We start from the raw sequence: 21476 nt of genomic DNA, 5'->3' as shown, positions 1-21476 counted from the left end.
AAAGTGCAAAACATAGCCATGTAATATGTGTTTCTAAATGTTTGATTTTGATTAGCTCTGTTTTACTGTTCTTGATATTTTTATGTTTAATTTTGAAAATTTAAAAGTCTATATACAATATTAAATGTAACTTATTGTAAGATCTTTAGAGCAAAGAAAATTTCTTTCTACATGTTTGTATAGCACTTACCGCAAAAGGGAACTCATTTCAATTGGGAGCGTTAGGTACTATTGTAACACTAATTAATAAATAAATAATGATAATAATGAAGATAGGTCCCAATCCCGCTCCCACTGAAATAAGATCCTTTCTTCATTGTAGTTGTAATGTATCTAGATGCTTTAAACAGCCAGCTTTCCCCTTTTCTTCTAAAAATGATCAAATCAGGCAACCAAATACATTTCTAAATTGGACTTTATTGAATACGGTTTATTTTGAACATTCAGGGATGCATCATATTTAGCAGACATGTGAGACAGGTAAGCGTGTTCTTTAAAAAATGCAGTGTGGAAAAAGCTTTGCATGGTAGAATATTTTGTTTAGAAATGACAGTTGTAGGCATTCTCTCATACTCAGTAATATTTTCCATGTGTGCCTTTTTGTTTTTCAGCGATGCAAACGAGCAATAAAGGCCAAGGATATAAATTAATCTAACAGCTTTTGTAGCAATGCTTTTGATGGTTTCACTCAATTTCATTTTCCAGGGGGTACTGGCTTTTTTTACTTCTCCTGTCGCTTGTAATATGTAAAGCACAATTCCCAAAGGTTTATGAGGCTATAAGGATCCAGAAAAAGATGACTGTTTCTCCCCACACACGCACATTCCACCCCACACCCACTCACCCACCCACCAGCAAAACATAATGCTGTACTATTTTTGGTAACAAGGAAGGGCCTCCCTATGAAAACAGAAAGCAGTGTATTTTCTCAGTTACATCAACTTGCAGTCTAATGCTGTGTTGTGCTCACTGTTTTTGTGGTGATGCAAGTCTTTTTTTTTTTCCCCTCCCTACAGCTGGTTGGATTTTCCCCATCTTACAGCACCTCGCAGGTCCCTTCTCTGAGCAGTACGTTGCCTGAGTGAGTAGAAACACAGAGATCAGCTGCAGGTTTTTATCTTCAATAACAGATACAGAGGGAAAGGGAAAAGGGTTGGAAAAGGAGAGACAAATATTGACTTGGCCTTATAGAAAGACATCCAGTGACTGAATAAAGAAGCCCTGTTCATGTTTTGGGATATTCTTTCAACTGGCTGGAACCAGAGTCGATCAAAAGAATGGGAAATGCCAGCAGACCCTTTAGAAGAATTGCTTATTTCCTATGCCTTTTTTGTATGCTTTTGCTGACTGAAGGGAAGAAATCAGTGAAGCCAAAATGTCCTGCCTGGTGTACTTGTACCAAAGATAATGCTTTATGTGAAAATGCCAGATCTATTCCAACCAGCGTTCCGCCTGATGTTATCTCACTGTAAGGGCTGTAAGCATTTGGTTATTTAATTTATTATTTAAAATGAACTATTATGTTTGGTGTTTTCAGCGCAGACTGAACGATGCTTGCAGTAGGGAATATACCTTCCGCATTCAAAATCATCAGATAGAATGTTAAAATGTGTGTTACATCTCCTTCCTCTATACATGTACCTTTTTCTGCCTTTTTCTGCATTATGTGAAAACTATAACAGATTTGTTTTTATTGTTAATTAATAGTAGCTATGTAAAGAAATTATATTGTAATTCACAGCTCAGTGTTGTAATGATGAATATTTGAGATCTCATTAACACAATTTTTTCCCCCTTCTTTCCAGATCCTTTGTGAGATCTGCTTTTACTAAAATCCCAGAAGGGAGTTTTTTGCTCACACCGTCTCTGCAGCTTCTGTGAGAAATATTTATATCATATGATTATTTGTTATGAAACATATATATCCATAAACAATATAGTAAGGGTCTGAATACCCACTTTATAAGAAATAGCAAGGGTGGCTCCATTACACATCAAAATACACAAACAGTTAGACTTTGAAGTAAAGGTAATTTTGAAAGATGGCATATGTTTAATGGGGTAGGGGTGTTAAACTGCATGTACTTGTTTGGGGTTTTATTAATTTTTAATTATTATTATTTGCTGTCAGTGTTAGTTGGAATAGATTAAATTCTGAAGATTGCTTTCTGTGATGACAGATATGCTATCCTCTTATGTATTGTACTCTAATGGATGTTACTGAAGGGGTCTGAGCATTAGAACAACTGTGCCTGTTTCTTTTCTGCAATCTTAGGGCCTGGTCCCCATTGATGAGATGTTCAGGATATCTCAGGATCAGGCCCTTAATTTCAATGGGATGAATCCTGAAGTCCTTACTCAGGCAAAACTACCATTAATTTCAGTAGAAGTGTTGACACCTCAATAGGAGTTTTGCCTGGGTAGGGACTGGATTTGGCCCATCATTTGTTATTTTGCATTCTCTAAAGTAGTGAGATTGATGAAAACTGTAAATTCTTAAGCAGTCATTACAAAATCATTACAAAATCAAACACTATGACAGTGTGTGCACTGAACAGAACACTGGAATATTGTTAGATGTTTAGATTCATTTGTGTGTAAAATTTTACAGATTCTCCAGAGAAATAGCTTTCTAGAAAACTGGAAGAGTGATTATATAATCACTAGCTGTACAAAGATATAGGAGGTAAAAACCTGAACTGTTTGTACTGGGTTTGCTATCAGTTTGAGATGTATCCAAATTTGTTTCGGAAATCTGACGAGAGACTTTTTTCAGCCTGTTCAAAAATGAAATAGGACACCTGCATATGACTGATTTCACATGTGCAGTAGATTTGCTACAAAGTGAAATTTTGATGTATTAGAGCACTAAGGCTGTTACATTAAACTGTTGGTGTTCTGGTGGCTGAAGCCATGACTCAAGCTGTGCTTTTCTACCTCAAGTGGAGCTGATAAGGAGGTGCAGGCACACTGTACAATTTTGGATACAGGGTAAATAGGTAAATGTAGTTACTATGGAAACCTGAATACTGTTCCATTGTGCATTATTCCCTACAACATTTTCCAAAGTGGTCACAGATCACAAAAGGGACAAAGCCCACATGACTTCTGAGCTGGGCCTTCCAGCAGAGAAAAAAAGAAGTGGCTGTATTTGTATTATGTTGCTTGTATGTCAGTAAAGTGAAAAGGACATCATAACCCTCCCTCTTGGCTGTGCCACGCCACCTGCACTTAGCAATCCTACGTCTAGCATGGGCCATAGAATAGGTTAAGTGAAGTAGACTGGGAGTTCCTTGGAGCAGAGGCCATCATTTTGTGCTGTGTTTGTACTGCACCTAGAACAAAGGGGTCCCGGTCTATGACTAGGTCCTAGGGTAATAAATAAATAAATAAATGATACTTAATAAATACCTCAGGCTGTATTTGCATGATATACCATTCGCTTCACTCACACAATGTACCACATGTTATTGCTAACAAAATGCTGCAACATAATCTCCAAACTTACAAAAGCAGTTTTTGTTCCATTGTGGGTTTTGACAAGTAGTACGCTAAAACAATACAAACTATCCCCAGATTGCTTACTTTGTGATTGGGAACAAAAATACCTCAACCCATTCCACAGTTGGGAGAAGGGGAAGGAAAGAAAACTTAACTTCATATATACCCTGCTGCCCTGGTTGGGTTCGAGCAGCTTCTAAAACATAGAACATAAGCAATGCCACTAGACTAGAGGGCTCATAAACTATTTAAAGGGATACTATCCTATCCCTATATACTACAAAGAGGGTAGATTGTGATCAAATAAAAAGTATCCTGAGACAATTATGTTAATAGTAAATAAATAAATATGAATTGCAGACAAGCTATGATGCAGATCTACCATGTGGGTCTGATGGCAAGATTTGATCTCAAGCTTTTGAAACATACATGTGAGAAAATCTTTCCTATTAAAACCATTCCTATAAATCTATGTCAACCTCTTTAACTGGAGAAACCATAACCTATAGTAGCAGAGCTAGAAAATAATTGAACTTGAAATTTTTTAATGCAGGATTCCAAAGAATAAATTAACTCATTATTAATTAATGCTTTGTAATTTTGAATCTTTAAGTGCCTCTGGATATTACACTATAAGTCCATGTTCCCTTGAAGTCCAGCTGATTGTAATTCCATTGAGGAAAGTGAAACTCATCTTCGTTGACAATCCCCTGGCATATTAGGGGTGTGGCAATCCAAAACTGATTTAAAATCACCAAAAGCAAACTTGTCTATTAATTATAAATAGGACAGACCATTAATCAATTTTATGAAAGATTAAAAGATTTTTATAGGAAAAATTAAATGTGGTGGCAGTATATGATAGACAAAAAGAAAAATATATACATATATAATATAATGTATACATAAGGAAACCTGCACTGTGAACCACCTCCGGTAAGCAAAATCCATTTTAAAATATGGTTCTACTCTGAACACTAAGTTAAAATGGCTTTAAGGGAGTCCATGCTGATTATATCTCAAATGTGCTCTTTTCACAAGTTAAAAGATTTTTTCCTAATTGCCAGCTCTGCAAACTCATCCTGCAATCTGAATGTCAAGCTAGGGTCTTCTCCCACATCACCATCAGAAATAAAGGTTCTGCAGGGCAATTCAGGCCCTTAGAGATACCTGTGCACCTCATTGTCTTCTGGGTATGTCTTTAGTAATACTTGTGCAGTCCCATTAGTTTCATGGAGCTTGCATAGGTAGCTGATTGGCCTGATAAGTATGTGCTTAAGTCCTACTGTACTCAGATGGAGCTACATCAGTTTAGCTCAGCTGAGGATCTAGTCCTTAGTCTAGAAAGCAAACCAGTTTTGCTGCTCCCTAGGGTCAGTGGTTCTCAACCTATTTACCACTGTGGGCTGCATAGGCAGCTCTCTATGTATTATGTGGGCCACATCCACACAGTACATATATTACCTGTATGGCCCTGAGGATGTCACATGGGCCACAGCTGTGTGCTGATTATGCCGCTAGCAACCCACAGGCCACGGGTTGAGAACAATTGCACTATACTATGCCATATATGGGCAGTGCACATTAGCCATATTATCCTGCAACCCTTACACAGACAAAACCTTTGATGTGGTCAGTGAGAGTTTGGTCTGCATGGGGACTTCTGGATCATGCGCTAAAAAGTATAAAAATCTAACAGTTTATTTTGTATTTCTTTATGCAGGTTATTTACATCAAACTCTTTTGATGTTATTAGCGATGATGCTTTCATGGGCCTTCCTCATCTAGAATATTTGTGAGTGAACAAAATATTTCTAGAATTATGGACTAGGTGGGATTTCCAAGTTACAGGCATTGCTTTAACCAAAATGAATTTGTGACCCATTACAGGTTCATAGAGAACAACAGCATTAAGTCAATTTCAAGAAATACTTTTCGAGGACTGAAATCTTTAATTCACCTGTAAGTAAAGTGTTTTCATGTATTACTTAATAGGGTGTATTTAATTTAGTAACTGAACCACTATGTCGTTTAATTTAGCATTTGATATTATATAATCATTGACGTTTGTTGCTTAAACAATGTCAATATCCATATTATGCAGACCAGAAATGGCAAAAAAAAACCAACAAAAAAAACTTCTCAGCCAGGTCATGTCTATTCTGCCCTGTGCAGGAAGAATGATGCAAAAACTGTCCACTTGGCTGCTTCCCCTTTTCTCTCTCACACACTAATCCGAGGAGCAAGAACAGGATTATGATCTTGCTGTTCAAGAATAGTTTTAGAAAGACAATCAGCTAAACTAAGAAAAGTTCCAATTTAAAGCTAAATCAAGAAACAAAAATATAGAAGTAGAAACTGAAAGCATGTGAGCCCAGGACAGTATACTGACACCTGTAACATTTAGTTGCAAATGTATGTACAGTATTCGCAGGATCTGATTTATCAAAGCTAAACTACTGTCATGTTTAATCAAAAGGTGTGTGGCATTTTCAGTCAGTTTTTACACACTATATGTATCCATATCAAATTAATTGTTTATAAAAAATTGAATGAACTTCCTTTCAAAATATAGCGGTTACCTTTTCTATATAGAAAAATATACCAAAAATATTCTAAGAAAATGAGGCTTTGTTATGGAGATTTTGCTGTCTATAAAGTCTAAATAACATTAATTGTCTAAAATGTGTGGGGTGTGCCTAACATATGTATGAATTCCCTACTCTGATCATTTGCATTCACACAAGCATATATCTTGGTGTATTTGTCATATGCGGGGGAGTGTATTCTGACCTTTTGTCCTCAGCATAATAGCTTCTAAGAGAAGTACAGGGTCATTTGGCTTTTTGTTTCATATATGGTCAGATGCAGGGGAAAACACAATTTCACCTACATATGGTGAATGCACAAATATAATTAATTAAATTTCACCTAATTCTGCATCATATAACAAATGCATCATAGGATACTATAGACCAGGTCCTTAGCTGGTGTAAACTGAATTCACTGTGACTATTCACATGCGTAAAGTTATTTGCATGCATAAACATTTTTAGGACTGGGACAATAGAAAGAGAGAGAGAGAGAGAGACACTAAGATGTGTGGTATATACATAAAAATCTGTCTACAGGTATAATTATGGCGTAGTTAAAAAAAAGACAGAGAATGGGATAAGGTTGTTGATAACCTGAAGGGCCCGTAAACTGCAAACATTTATGAACATGAATAGCTTTACATACACAAATTATTTTATTTATTAACTTATTAAATTATTTATTTTATTAATTTATTTATTATGTGCCTGCTGCTATCAGTGTGCAGGTATTTTCCCAACACAGAGGAAGATACAGTCCCTATTCGGCAAAGGACACAATTTAAAAATAACATCATATCTTAACTGTTGTGGTAGCTTAAAGGGACCCCTCAATAGTTTTCTAAGGGAAAGCACATGCAGGAGATGAGACAGTATTTTGAACAGCTATTGTTGTCTGCATGTGGTTGCACACACAATCTTGGGAGATGAGTTTATATATCATGCAGTTTCTTCACATGCAAAGCTAATCTTCAATACAATGGGAGTTGTATTAATCTAGATGGAATATATGGGCTAATGGTGTTAACATAACCCAGGCATTGTCAAACATTAAACAGTGTTAAACAAGATTCAGGGTTTGGTATACAGAGACCTCAGCCTGCTTAAAACCATGGCAAGCGCATCATTAAAAATCCTTTAAACTTTGTATTAAAGATAAAGAAAAGAAAGAAAACCAGGTAAAGCATTTGAAATGTAAATATTAAATAAGGTTTTCATTTTAACGACATTCTTTGTTCCCTTTACTGGAGAGAGTTTTTAGAAGGAAAATCCCCCTTGTCTGACAGTCTCTTAGATGGTATCAAAGATGGTAATAACTGTCCTTCTGGGGGAAACAGAAGAAGTTAATTGAGATGTGTTAGAGCTGTTGTTGTTGCTGTTGTTAAAAGCTGATCCTATTTCATCCCAGGGCGTTTGGGATTCAGCTGGAGCTGGTAGAAGTGGCAATTTTATCAGGGTAGTTTTCTTTTTTTTTCGCCCGGTCTGATCAGGGCATCTCTCAGGATTAGGTTGAAGAAGGTCTGGGTCCCAGGAGATGGTAGGGGTGCCAGCCATGATGGTGAAGCCCGCTCCAGAAGCCAATGTTTCTCCAAGAAGTCTCGTTCTTTAAGGACCCACAAAGGGAATTGTGGGTGGATTACCCCATCTTCCTTTATGATAGTTAATTCATGTAGAACAGCCTCTGCAGAACTAAAACTACTAGAAACATCTGAAGGGGTTTCACCTGAGGAAAAGGATTCATATTTTCCTGGGCTTTTGCAGTAATAAAATAAGTTCTATTACTAACTTTGCTCTTTTGAGGGGTCTTTTTGGAAAACATTTTAACTTACAAGTATTTACTGACCTCAAGAAAAACAAACAGAATACAACCATGGTTAAAATCAAAAAGGAAAATTAAAAATCACAGATCATGACAGGAAAAGGAAAAAATAAAAGTTGAAACACAATTAAAACAAGGCACTACGATAAAGTGTCTGAAACAAAATCAAAATAAAATCCTGAAACATTAATCAGAGTGAAACAGATGCAGTTTCTTGTGCTTTGTGCTCCTAATCTTTTTAATGACCTTTTACTTCCCAAACCCAATTATGAAAACATTCAGTTGCTTGCCAAGCAAGCCAATTGCCACATTTGTATAACCCTTTGAGATCTGAGTCACAGCACCAATAAATGTTGTATTGAGCTCAAGGGCCAAAAGAGTTAAAAGGTGTTATAAACTCTTTCACTGCCCAACACTGAAACAGTGTTACAAAGGTTTGGCGAGTGGGAAGGGGTTTCTACAGAGACCCTGGTTTGCTTAGTTTCTCTGGCAAACACCCGAAGGCACTCATTCTAAAGCAGGAACTATATTGATTAAAACACAAGAAAGAACAAGAAACATTTACACTTTAATGAAATTGAGTAATTATGCAAAACAAACAATCAAAAGCTATTAAAATTTTTCTTCTTTTGGAGGTAAAATATCAGTCCCTTATACCAGCAACCTTTCTGTGATGAAAAGGAAAGGGTTAATTTTACTCTCAGTCCTGATGTATGAAGGCTATTTACTTCTGTGGAGAAGAGACAGGATAGAAAAGGTGGGGGAAATATAGCTTTTGTTGATGTCCTTGGAACCAGTATTCTGTTATGAATGGATGCTTTAGACTCGCATGTCGGCCACAACAACTGTTGCTGTGGTCCCAGGCTCACATTCTGGTCAAGGACGTCATCTGGGTTGGTGCTTTTTTCCTTAGACAGGGCAGGGCTGGATAAACCATCATCTCACTGTGCTGATGCGTGCAGTTCAATTGATTTCAGGATCCAGTGAATAGGTCAGAGAGCTTAAACAAGAGCAAGGCCTGATGACCTTCCTCTCGGAAAGAAAATCCTTTGGTCAGGTCTGCTCCTTCTGTCTTAGGGTCAGGGAAGATGAGATTAGACACGTTCAGTCAAGTCAAGATGAGATTTTTCAAAGTATTTTAAAGACACCTCCTCCCCCAAAAGGGGTTGTAATGTGGGCAACATGGTTTATCCCCTCATTATTTTGCCCACCAATTAGGGCTAATATTCGACACACCAATTTTCGTTCATTAATTTCCGGACCTGCATTTTCTTGTCTGGACTCATTCAGTCTCTCTGTCTGATTTTCTTGCACCAGTTTATAACATTCTTTATTGAAAATAACTTGACTTACTTTTCATGGATGATTCCCAAACAGGCAAAAAGTTATAGGCTCAATTGTCACAGCAGTTTTGCAGGCGGAATACCTACAGAAGCAGGCCCATAAACTACTGAGTGTGACCACTTTAATCCTTGTTTGTACATCCTTGTCCTTTCCTAGAATGTGTCTATATACACTTACCTAGCATAACAAGTAGATTCTCTGAGTCACACTCCACTTGAGGAAGAGCAGAATACTATTGTCATGTAAAATACGTCAAAGAGATTCATGGTAATTATGCATACTGATGAGTTCCATGAAGTGATGGCAGAATATGACCTTTGTTCTGTATACTCCGCCCATTTCCTTTTCACAAGTGAATTTCTGCATTCTAGTAAAATTACCCAAACATCTGGGTTTTACATTTATGCAAATAACTCTAATAATTGGAATGTGTCCTCACTGTAGTGTAGTCACATCTAGTATACCTATTCAAGACAATTCATTTTGAAGAGTGGAATATTTTTTTAAAAGCATAGGAGTGGTATAATTGCACGTTTGACTCATTTAATGCCATAACCCTAAATTGCAGAATATTTTAGCACAGAAAATTATTTCCATGAACAAGATGTAATTTTGATGGCATCTTTGAAGTTTTTCAGAAAAGCAAAATGTCATTCTGAGATTTAAAATATGGGCCTTCAAACATAATTACACACGACTGAATATTTACTCCCTCATTAGCATCCATCCTTTCCAACTAAGTGTTTTCTGCACAGGTACCACTAAGAGCACCATCTAGAGGTTACATAATAAAATCTTATGGCATGTTTTCTAATAATGGAAGATATAAAGTGCCAACCTTTCATCCAAGAATCGGCTCAATGTATAAATCTGGATTTTTTTCTGTTAATCTGATTCCACTAAAATTATGAACTTTTAGTAGCTCTGTATCCATTATTGTGCTCTGCTTGGTATAATTTGGTGATCAAAGATTATGTAAGGCTGGGATCCTGCATGTTCATATATGTGCTTAACTTTAGATATGTGAGTAGTTCCATTGACTAATATCAAATTACTCACATGCATAAAGTTAAGCAAATGCATAAATGTCTGGCAAGTTTGAGTTTATAAATTAGTTGCAGTAAACCAAATATGGTCTAAATGTAAATGGCGCAAGAGAGGGCACATTACTCACACACAAAAACACTAATCTTTAAGCTTTAACCTTAAACATGTGGTTAAGCACTTTGCTCAATCAGAGCTATTGTATCTAAATGCCTCCTTGTCAGATGTGTACAATTTACAAGTAAAAATAGTTTTTATTTCTAATGCCCAGTGCCACAAATTCCAACTGGAATCTGAAAATCATGCCAGCTTCTTTCCTTTTCATGCATCCTCACCAGTGATAAAGATTTTGCTGACCAAATTAGGCACTGACTCACACACACACAACCACATTCTCTTCTAGTTATGCCCTGAGTGATACTTGTGAAAACCTTGCATCATCCATGGGCTTACATAGGTGTACCTGCTGGAAAAAATGAATTAACTATTTTAAAAGTATATTCACATCTTCTGTCCACTTTACCAGTTGAAACTGTTGGGTACTCTCTTAGTTTAAAATAGTTTTCTTGAAAATCAAAGACATAGTATTGTTATTATTTGCTGGTAAGATAACTTTTTATCCCTTAATAACCCAAGCAAGAAAACTTTTAGGCTTAACTCAATGTTGACCTCCAATTTCTGCTTTATAAACTTATTGACTCCCAAAAATGTTAGTTACTGGATATTTTCAGAAACCATGAGCCAATGAGAGCTAGCTACAGTATCGTGGATTCAGTGTTTAAGATAGATTGTGGTTCCTAGAAAGTGGACATGGAGGCAGGACATTACAATATTATAACAACACACTGGCTGTCCAGAAGGGAAGACATTTGTGTGTCCAGTCATGGATAATCATTTTAAAATAATGGTGAAGGCAAAATACTAGAGATGATCACATTTTCTACTACCCTGAGTGAAGTACTGTAAATGATACAAGAACGTTGAAAAGCAAGAGAGCAATAGGAAGTGTGAATATATCTTAGCAGAAGAAAGCGTCACAAGGTAAATGAGATATTCTTTAAAGTAATCTTGTATAACTAAGGATTGAAGTACATTATTGTTCTTTACCATAAAAAACAATATTGCATTTTGTAGAAATGTATTATCTGATGAGCTGACATATTTTATTTTACAGGAGCCTTGCAAACAATAATCTCCAAACACTTCCAAAAGACATATTCAAAGGGCTGGATTCTTTAACAAACGTGTAAGAAATCAGCAATTTCTTATTTTCAGACACTATGGTTAGAAAAAACAGGCCATTGCCTATTGGTGATGACTGCAAGATATTGTAAAGTACTTGATTTGGAATTTTGGGTATATGAATTTTCACCTCTCTTTTAACTTCTTTCATGATGTAAAATATACAAGATAGACCTAGTAACAGGACACTCCTATGACCCAGTGGACATTCAGGCCAGTAGACAGTGGAGGAATCCTATCACATTGGTGGGTGAAGGTGGTAGAAACAAGGGTGGATTTGATTTACGTTTAATGCTGTCAATATTGTATAATATTTCCCAGATAAGATTATATATATATATAAAATAAAATAAGAATCCTGTATGGTCATAATCCCAATAATATGACACTTAAATATGGCCACTGAAATAAGAAAAAGACACATCCTTTGTAATACAAACAGGACACGATGTGAAAGCAGGGAGAAGGATACTTGATGAGAATGAGAACATTTCATGTTTCCAATATAATCTAACAGGAGGCTATCTTTAAACACAATGATCATTTAAAATCTTAGTACAAGTACTTTATACCTGGCTAACTCAAACTGCAACCAAAACAAAACGTAAACTAGTTTTAAATTTTAAATTTGTAAACCAAAGTATCTTAAACATTTGTAAAAGTACAAAATATATTTTTGAAATATATGCTTGGACCAGATCTTGCAGTCATTCCACTGGAAGAGTCCCATTAGAGACAATTTGCAAAATTCTGGCTCCCCCAGTACACATAGAAGTTAGACTCAGTAGATACCTAATGTTCCCTGCACCAGTAAGTCCTGGAGCTGGCCCAATGGCACTCCAGGGCTATTTAGGGCATAGCCAAGTGATCAGGCTGCTTCCCTCTCCCCTGCATGCCTTCTAGAATCTGACAACAGGCACCACAGAGTTTTGCATTGCTTCTGTTAGCAGCAGTTCTGCAAAACCCCAACATAGTTCTTCATCCACACCCTCCAGTACTCCCTGAGGCCTTCTTCTGAAGTCTGCCAAGTGTTTGTAGAATGCCTCAGAACACCACCAGTCAGCCACTACAGTTCCCCACATACCCAGTGCTCTTCACAGGGCACCCAGTCCTGCAAGGCATTTGACACCTCCTACACTGCATGCATCCAATGAAGTGAGCTGTAGCTCACAAAAGCTTATGCTCAAATAAATTTGTTAGTCTCTAAGGTGCCACAAGTACTCCTCTTCTTTTTGTGAATACAGACTAACACGGCTGCTACTTTGAAACCTCCTACATAATGTGAGCTGAGGGTGTCAGCATTTTATAAGAGGCACTCAGTATCTTTCAAAGGCCATAGTTTGACCCAAAGGTTATATCCCTTATGACCCTAAATGAGTGTGTTTAAATGAAGAACAGCAGAAAAAGGGGTAAAGCTGAGGAACTGTCCACTGATTACTAAATTAATCTATTGTGTCACAGTAATTGTCCCTGTGTCATCTAGAATATCCTAGTGAGGAAATGCTAAACAATGAGAAACAAAAAAAACAAGATTTAGGCCAAAAAGTTGGACAGGAATTTAAGTACCTGTAAATTTAGGATTATAAGTAAAATACGAAAGAGCAGATACTTCCACTGATTCCCAACCTAAGCTTGTCTTGATTTCTTTAGTATAATTGAAACTATTTAAGTTTTTGCAAGTAGTTTTAACAAACTGTTGTGTTGTTTTTGTTTGTTTGGGGTTTTTTTTAATTGGTTCAGGACAAATTAATTCAGGGAAGTCCAGCATTCTCATAAGAGAAAGCAAGAATATAGTCATTTTATAAAAGTCCTTGTTATTTTAGTCCTGTGATGTTGTGGAAAACAACAGCTAATTCATCATTTTCAGTGTGTGGTTTATATTTTTACAGGGATCTTAGAGGGAACACATTTAATTGTGACTGCAAACTGAAATGGTTAGTGGAATGGCTGGGCAGCACCAATGCAACAGTTGAAGACATTTATTGCGAAAGTCCACCAGAATATAAGAAACGTAAAATCAATAGCCTATCACCAAAGGAATTTGATTGTATTATTACAGGTAATGTGTTCCAAATTATTTCACCTCATTACTTTAAAATCAAGGCTATATTTTTTAGTTAAGGGTGCAATTCTGCAAGCAGTCTGCCTATGGACCTCTCACTGAGTCAACAGGAATTCTTTGTGGATTCAGGCCTGATACAGAAACCATTTTGTGCATCTATTACTAGTCTTTACTCAGACTTTAATGGAAGATTTGCCTATGTAATAATTGCAGAATCAGGACTATAACTGTAACAGGTAACCTTCTTTTTCAGTTCAGAAAGAATAAGCAGCCCTTAAAATTCTGTCTTATTAGCAGGAAAACTAGACTATTTATTAAATGTATTCTTTAAAAATAAATGAGTATCAATTAACATGACATTATTTTAATATGGTGAAAAAATACATATGGAAAGAAATTCTACCTTTAGTTATCAAATGTTATGTGCGCTTTTGCAGAATTTGCTGTTTATGAATCCCTGCCGTATCAGTCTCTGTCAGTAGATACTTTCTCCTACATGAATGATGAGCATGTGGTTATTGCCCAACCTTTTACTGGAAAATGCATCTTTCTTGAATGGGACCATGTAGAAGGGTCTTTCAGGAATTATGACAACATTACAGGTATGAATAACGCATGCCAAATAACATTACATTACCTGATCTCAAAGGCAGTGCTAACTTTGTCCTTTATCTTTCTTTTTGTAGGTACTTCAACTGTTGTGTGTAAGCCCATAATTATTGAGACTCAGCTGTATGTCATTGTTGCCCAGCTCTTTGGAGGCTCCCATATTTACAAAAGAGATATTTTTGCTAATAAGTTTATAAAAATTCAAGATATTGAAATTCTTAAAATCCGAAAACCCAATGACATTGAAACTTTCAGGATTGCAGAAGACTGGTATTTTGTTGTTGCAGACAGTTCAAAAGCTGGCTTTACCACGGTTTACAAATGGAATGGAAACGGATTTTACTCCCATCAGTCTCTGCATGCGTGGTACAGAGATACTGATGTGGAGTATCTTGAAATAGCAGGCAAACCTCATTTAATTCTGTCTAGTAGTTCCCAAAGACCTGTAATATACCAATGGAACAAAGGAACAACTGAATTTGTTAAGCGTCTCGATATCCAAGATATGGAGGATGTGTATGCAGTGAAACACTTCAGAGTGAAAGAGGATGTGTACATTTGTTTAACAAGATTTATTGGTGATTCCAAAGTAATGAAATGGGGCGGTTCAGCATTTCTGGATTTACAAAGAATGCCATCCCGAGGGTCAATGGTATTCCAGCCTCTTCAGATAAACAGTTATCAATATGCCATTCTTGGAAGTGATTATTCTTTTACTCAAGTCTATTACTGGGATACTGAAAAAGCAAAATTTGTGAAGTTTCAAGAATTAAACATACAGGCACCAAGATCTTTCACACATGTTTCCATTGATAAACGCAATTTTCTCTTTGCTTCAAGTTTTAAGGGAACTACATTAATTTATAAACATGTCATAGTTGACTTAAGTGCATGACACTCATAATTCTGAGATTACATCAGACTTTCTACCATAAGTGGACAAAATGAACTAAATGCATGATGACTCTTATCCTACTTCCAGATGAATGCCTTTAAAAGTTGAGATTGCTAGAACAAAGTATTACTAGTATCTTCATCTTTAATTGTCAAGTCTAGTGGTGTTGGAAGTTGCATTTTTTAACAAAAAGAAATTAAATTGTTAACTGTTCTTTGCATCCACAATATGTAAATATGCGTGCAACTGCATCTGTTGCTAAAAGTATTAAGATGTACTTTTCCATTTATTTATTCACCTGTTTGACAACAACTGCCAAATAAAATGTTTACATTTTCTGTCTTTCACATTCCAAATATGATTATTTACAGGTGATAATTTTTATTTGTGTATATATTATACACATATATAATAAACAACAAGGTGTGTTGTACATGGCAGTGTTTTTGTTAAGTGTTTCTTTTAATATTATAAGCCACAACAATAAAGCACAAGTGGTTTATACATGTAATCACAACCACATGATAAAGATACAGCATTACATCCCAACTCTATAATTGGTCCAATGCAGACAGACCCTTGCATTCATGTGGAGCTCCACTTGCTTAAATGGGACTCACACTGACATGAGTATAGATCTAATTTCAGGATGGGGCTTTATATTGTGTACAGTTTGGGAATTCTTAATTTTTGAATAACTTATGGAGTAATCAAAAGAATAAAGTCTTGTTGTCAAGGCCTATCTGCTACTCCTGCTGGAGCAGCACAGAACAGGTCGTGTCAGATGTGACAACATTGTTCTGTACAATAAAAGAAAGCTAGGAGCACGTCTTATTTTTCAGTTAAGATCTTTTCTATATCTGAAGTTTAACACATCATTTGCATGGATTCCTTTGTAATTTTAATTGCTGTCAAGTCTTTTTAGTGTTTTTGCAATTATTTAATCTTCAACAAGTTTCTCTATTCCTCTGAATGTGGTTAACTGAAGACATTTTTCTGCTCTCCTGCACTAAAGTTCAGGAAAAGATATTGTCTAGAATCAGGGAGTTTTAAATGTAACAGGACAAACTCAAAGCATGTGTAAGCAGGTGCAATTCCACCTAAGTTACCCATCTGCTCTTAAATTACACCATCTCTGAATTTGACCTCAAAATCTATTAAAAGATCACAGATGATATATTTACACAAAAGATTACATTATGTGTAGAATCTGAGACACTAATGTCCAGATCCTATTTTTGAAGAGCATTTGGTACAACTCAGGAAAGGAATACAAACATGGTTTTAAGTCCCCCAGTGTTAAGCCAAACTATACCAGTCCAGTCCTCCTTGGGCCATTCCCACAGTAAAGGAGCCATTCTGGCAACTGGAGATCACTGGAGCATAAAGGCGCACCAGCCACACCCCTTTTCCCCCAGCTACACCCATTACAGTGGCCTTATTCCATCCAAGGATCCCACCAAACTGAAGAGATCCTCCAGGAACCATATCTGCAAGTTTTAGGGCAGTTTTGCACTGGAAAAGCTGTATGAAACTGCTCTAGCAATTCCTGGCCTCTGGCTTTATATATCCCTACCTTACATGTAAATACTTAACTCTCATTGGTATTAATCCCATGCAACCCTACTGACTTTAGCTTTTATGAATGGATAATCAGCTGAACATGACCTCCCCATATGATGCTCTGGCCAAAAAAGCTAATGTGATCCTGGGATGCATAAGCTGGGGAATCTTGAGTCGGAGCAGAGAGGCTATTTTACCTCTCTATTCGCATAGGTACGACCGCTCCTGGAATACTGTGCCCAGTTCTGATGCACACAATTCAAGAAAGATGTTGTTAAATTGGAGAGGGTTCAGGGAAGAGCCACAAGAATGATTAAAGGATTGGAAAACATGCCTTATAGTGATAGACTTAAGGAGCTCAATCCATTTAGCTTAAAAAAGAGAAGATTAAGGGGTGACTTGATTACAGTCTATAAGTATCTACATGGGGGACAAATATTTAATAATGGGCTCTTCAGATCTGGCAGAGAAAGGTATAACATGATCCAGTGCTGGAAGTTGAAACTAGACAAATTCAGACTGGAAATAAGACATACTTTTTTTATTGGGGAGAGTAACCATTGGAACAACTAACCAAAGGTAATGGTGGATTCTCTATCACTGACCATTTTAAAATTAAGATTGGATGTTTTTCTAAATATATGCTCCAGGAATTATTTTGGAGGATTTCTATGGCCTGTGTTATACAGAAAGTCAGACTAGATGATAACAATGGTCCCTTCTAGCCTTAGAATCTATGAATGTAGCTGATGGCAGAAGTTGACGCAGTACATTTTAATCTCTAATGTATAAACTTAAATATCAATACTTCTATATTCTTGTTTTCAGGCTCAGACATGCAAAATTTATTTCCTGATTTTTCAGCTGTTGTTTGATACCTTGCAATAATGTGCCCATCATCAGGAATGTCTGTAACATTTTAAAATGTGAATTCCTGTAATGCTTTCCATGGAATATTCCTAGCATCAAACTGATTCCTGATAAATGCCAAAGTATTGACATTTTGTTGTGTGGAAAGTTTCTCCAAAGAATGATACTGAAATAATTACTTTAATGTATTTGAGTTTTTCCACATTTTGTGGACTGCAAAAGGAACAATCTTAGTACAAGTAGCGCCACTTCCAAAGAGCTGGCCAAGATTCACCTTGCACACAGCTGAATGAGGGCTATTCTGATTTAGCCTTTATGGCACTGGAAAAAGTTGAATTTTAAGAATGACATTACTAATACTTGAGTAGTGCTGACAGGTCAATAGCAGTGTCAATTCTAGAAACCCTGAGCCAAATTAATCTATGTCACGACTCCATTGACTTCAGTGGAATTATACCAGTTGCAGATTTAGACAGTGTATTTTAAGAAGTGCTATTTCATGGAGTGACTTTAAATGAATATATTTCAGGAAGTATAGGTATTAGTTTAGATATCCACAGGGAGTCATGTGGCCTTGTATTTTAATTCCCATATTTAAAATATGGGAGTGTATACATTTATGTACTGAATTTGTAATGTTTACAAATTTTTGAAGACTCTGACTGGCAAACATGAGTTTCACGATATGAGTGTCTTATTTAAATCACACAAACTAATTCTGCAAGTTTCTCTGCATGGGTGGTCCATTTTGCACACACATGGAGCCCAAAGAAGCAAGGGTTCACTCACACAGAGCAGCTTGCAGGATTAAAGCCTCAGTCACATTCTCTTCTTTCACACCACTAGGAGGATTGACAAATATAGTTGAAAAGCAATCTTTAAGAATGAAGAAATACATTCATTTTGAAGTGTAGGTTCTCTCTGTTATCTTCTACACTTAAACACAAGGTTTTCTACCTTAAACTAAAATATTGTTTGATTTTAAAAGTCAGAAAAATCAATGTTACTTTAACAAGTTATGCTATAGGCTAGTGAAGATGGTGGTAGCTGAATTCAAGTAGAAATGGACATCTATACATCTGCTACTCAGTTTTATTGGCAGATAATGTAGCATTATCCGCTCAGACATTGTGATCAATCCCCAGAGCTGTGCCATTAGAAGGCCACATTTCAGGGAATTAAATTGCAAAACCAGCCAGCTACATTCTCAGTGCTGTAGTGACGTAACTGTATTCTCAAGTTAGCACTTCCTGGAAAAATATGAAGGGCCTCTGGGAATTTACTGTTTCCCCTATGTTTAGAGGAATTAGAGCAAGGGTACCAGTGACACACCTAAATTGCAGTACACAGTAATTAGAAAACTACATGAGGTATAGTTTAAGATGGTATTGGGTACCAATCTAATATGCTGTGTAGTTGTGTTACTGATTTGATAATCCCTTTAAGAAATGTTACCTTTAATCAGGAACTGGTGATTTGGGAGATTTTAGATGCTATGAGAGTTTCTAGAAGTTACAAGAGTTACAGAGCTCAAGCCTAAATCTGTTAATTTTAGGGAAAGTATTTTCTATAACTAATCTGTGTCAAACTGGATTTCACAGGCCCTATATTTGGTTTGCTACTGTACAGAGACAGCATTTCATTGCACCACATATAGAATGGGGTACTTGTAGCACAGAACTCCGGACAGTTAAGCAATCCTTAAAGTGCAGCGGAGTAGAGGTTCAGTAGGCAGCTTTCTATGATGTATATTCCCAACTTCAAGAGACAGGGCACTTTAACTGTCTTTATGAACCCTTGTATGGAATTCCTATTGTGGTCAGTAGGAGTTCTATGCAAAGAATATGGAGCTGTGTTTACACTATTTCCCTGAGGCTTGCTTAAAAAAATGTAATTACTTCTTCTTCCAACATAAGGTGTTATTTCAGGCTGCCTGGTGTGGTCTGTGGTTTAATTGTTTATTGAGCTCCCTAACAGAAATGGCTGACATACTGTAGGCAAGTACCAAATGTACTTCAGAAATAAGGAATACTGAAAATTATTAATGGATGCACCTAGAGATCAATTTTCTTACATAACTGTTGATCATTGATACCACTGATGTCATTTTCATGTCTAAGACATACAATAAAATTCCATCAATAGTTGTATACCTACAACTCTTAGTTACTATCTTTAAATTTTAAAATGATGCACAGTTATAAAGGAATATATAAATCACAAATAACCTCTCTTGTGTTGGGAGTGAGATATACATATATACACACACACACCCCTATACATACACTTATACACACACACAAAATACTTACAAAATTACTGATTTACATCATATAAATATTTATCTTTAGGTGATGTAAACTTGTGAGTTTCATGAATTGCAGGGGAAATAAGATACAACGTAGTACCCTCTCAATCTAGTAATTTTCAGCTAGAAGATATTCCACTATTCACTATTCCCACAGAAATTCACTGATGAAAGAGAGTCTTCTTGCACTAAGAAAATTAAATGTATAAATGGAAACAAGAGACTGTATTTGCATGTCACTTCTATCTGTATTCTATTACCTTTTAATTAGAATTTTCTTTATTTCTCTTTTTTCTTATTGCTTGCCTTTTTCTATGAATGGTTGATAACTACCATAAATCCAAGTATATTTGGGGATGGAAAATAATTATCACAGTTAATGTGTAATATGCTTTGATATGTTCCTAGCTGAAGCTAAATGTTTGTTTAAGTGTGTATTTATGTCCATTACAATTTATTGTATTAATATTTAATGGAAAATAAAGACTATTTAAGCCACAGAAATAACAAAAGTCCTTGGACTGTTTTGGACGTTACTGAGAACAGCATCATGAACAAACAGAAATGTCCATTTGTATCTAGAATTCTAAAACCAACACATGATAGAAAATTAGTCCATTGGTGAAAGTCAAGAAGACTTTTATTCCTGCCTTTCAAGGAAAGGCTTTCCTTAGTAGCAACGAACATTACACTTGTTTAATACATTCCCACACTAGTAAAATTTCCCTGAAAACCCAAAATATCACCTAGTATATGAGAAATACTAAGAACACTAAGATACACAATCCTGACAAACCTTATCTGCTATATCCACACCCATTCCTTGACGTGTCCCTTGTAGGGCATTATATTGTGTACAGTTAGGAATTCTTGATTTTTGAATCAGAAGACACAGAACACAGGAAGAGTCAGGTTTCTATCAGTACCTGGTAAAACCTGAAACCTAATACAGGAATCCAAAAGGAGAGATGGTCATGGTCCTGTTCCCCAAATCATATATATAAACAAATAAGGTCATAGTCTACTGAAAAATGAAATGACTAAGTAGGCTATAGCTGTCATCAACACAGTCTTAAACCTTTGCCATTTTTCTGTGGCAAGGAGACCTGTGCAAACAGCACCAGCTATTCCTCACCCTCCCTTCTTAGCCACTTGCAGAAGAAAAAGATAATAATTAATGGAGCAAATCCAAAATAAATAGACTTGTTAATTCACTCAGTTGTTAATCAGTCTGATCTACCACTTATCTCCCATTTCTAGTGAGTATCTATGTACACTGCACATGCTTGCATTTAAAGTGACATCTCCAAAGTGTGTGAAGGGCAGGCAGAACTTGCCTACTTGGTGCAGCAAAGTATACCAGAAGGGTATGATTTATAAAGCATTCTAACATGCTGCATGCTAACTGCCCTGTGTAGACCCTGCTTCCATCCTCTACCTACTTCACATTAATGTAGTCCTTATGTCAACAAAAACTAGGTACTTTTAAAATGCACCAGCAGAGTCTATATGGGGCATTTAGAGTTCAACACATTATAGCACTTTACAAATCACTTTCCTCTGGTGTGTTGTGCTAGCACCCTGTAGACAAGCACTCAGTCAAGCCTGAACTTCTTTGTCTGCCC

The 21476-nt window shown here is 36.3% G+C and overlaps 1 protein-coding gene across 4 annotated transcripts; it reads left to right on the top strand.

Moving 5' to 3' along the window:
• Positions 1–860: 860 nt before the first annotated feature.
• LGI1 (leucine rich glioma inactivated 1) lies at positions 861–20346 on the top strand. Of its 4 annotated transcripts, none has more exons than XM_037904589.2 (8): positions 861–1081; positions 1806–1877; positions 5225–5296; positions 5392–5463; positions 11477–11548; positions 13434–13603; positions 14044–14208; positions 14293–20346. In XM_037904589.2, the coding sequence occupies exons 1-8, from the start codon at positions 984–986 to the stop codon at positions 15108–15110; spliced, it is 1539 nt and encodes a 512-aa protein (XP_037760517.1). In that variant the 5' UTR covers positions 861–983; the 3' UTR covers positions 15111–20346. The 4 variants fall into 4 exon arrangements, with proteins under 4 accessions (XP_037760517.1, XP_007053062.2, XP_043406662.1 ...); XM_007053000.4 differs by having other exon boundaries at positions 896–1468; XM_043550727.1 differs by lacking the exon at positions 861–1081 and adding an exon at positions 1370–1477.
• Positions 20347–21476: the final 1130 nt, after the last annotated feature.

This window comes from Chelonia mydas, chromosome 7 (assembly GCF_015237465.2).
Source record: "Chelonia mydas isolate rCheMyd1 chromosome 7, rCheMyd1.pri.v2, whole genome shotgun sequence".
NCBI classification, from domain to species: Eukaryota; Metazoa; Chordata; order Testudines; family Cheloniidae; genus Chelonia; species Chelonia mydas.
The sequence above is the reverse complement of the archived record's forward strand: the minus strand, read 5'-3'. Positions and strand labels throughout refer to the sequence as shown.

Coding starts and splice junctions, on each gene's coding strand:
- LGI1 (XM_007053000.4), top strand. CDS start 1,278: ATGGGAAATGCCAGCAGACCCTTTAGAAGAATTGCTTATTTCCTATGC. Junction 5,297..5,391: donor CTTCCTCATCTAGAATATTT/GTGAGTGAACAA, acceptor GACCCATTACAG/GTTCATAGAGAACAACAGCA. Junction 5,464..11,476: donor CTGAAATCTTTAATTCACCT/GTAAGTAAAGTG, acceptor TTTATTTTACAG/GAGCCTTGCAAACAATAATC.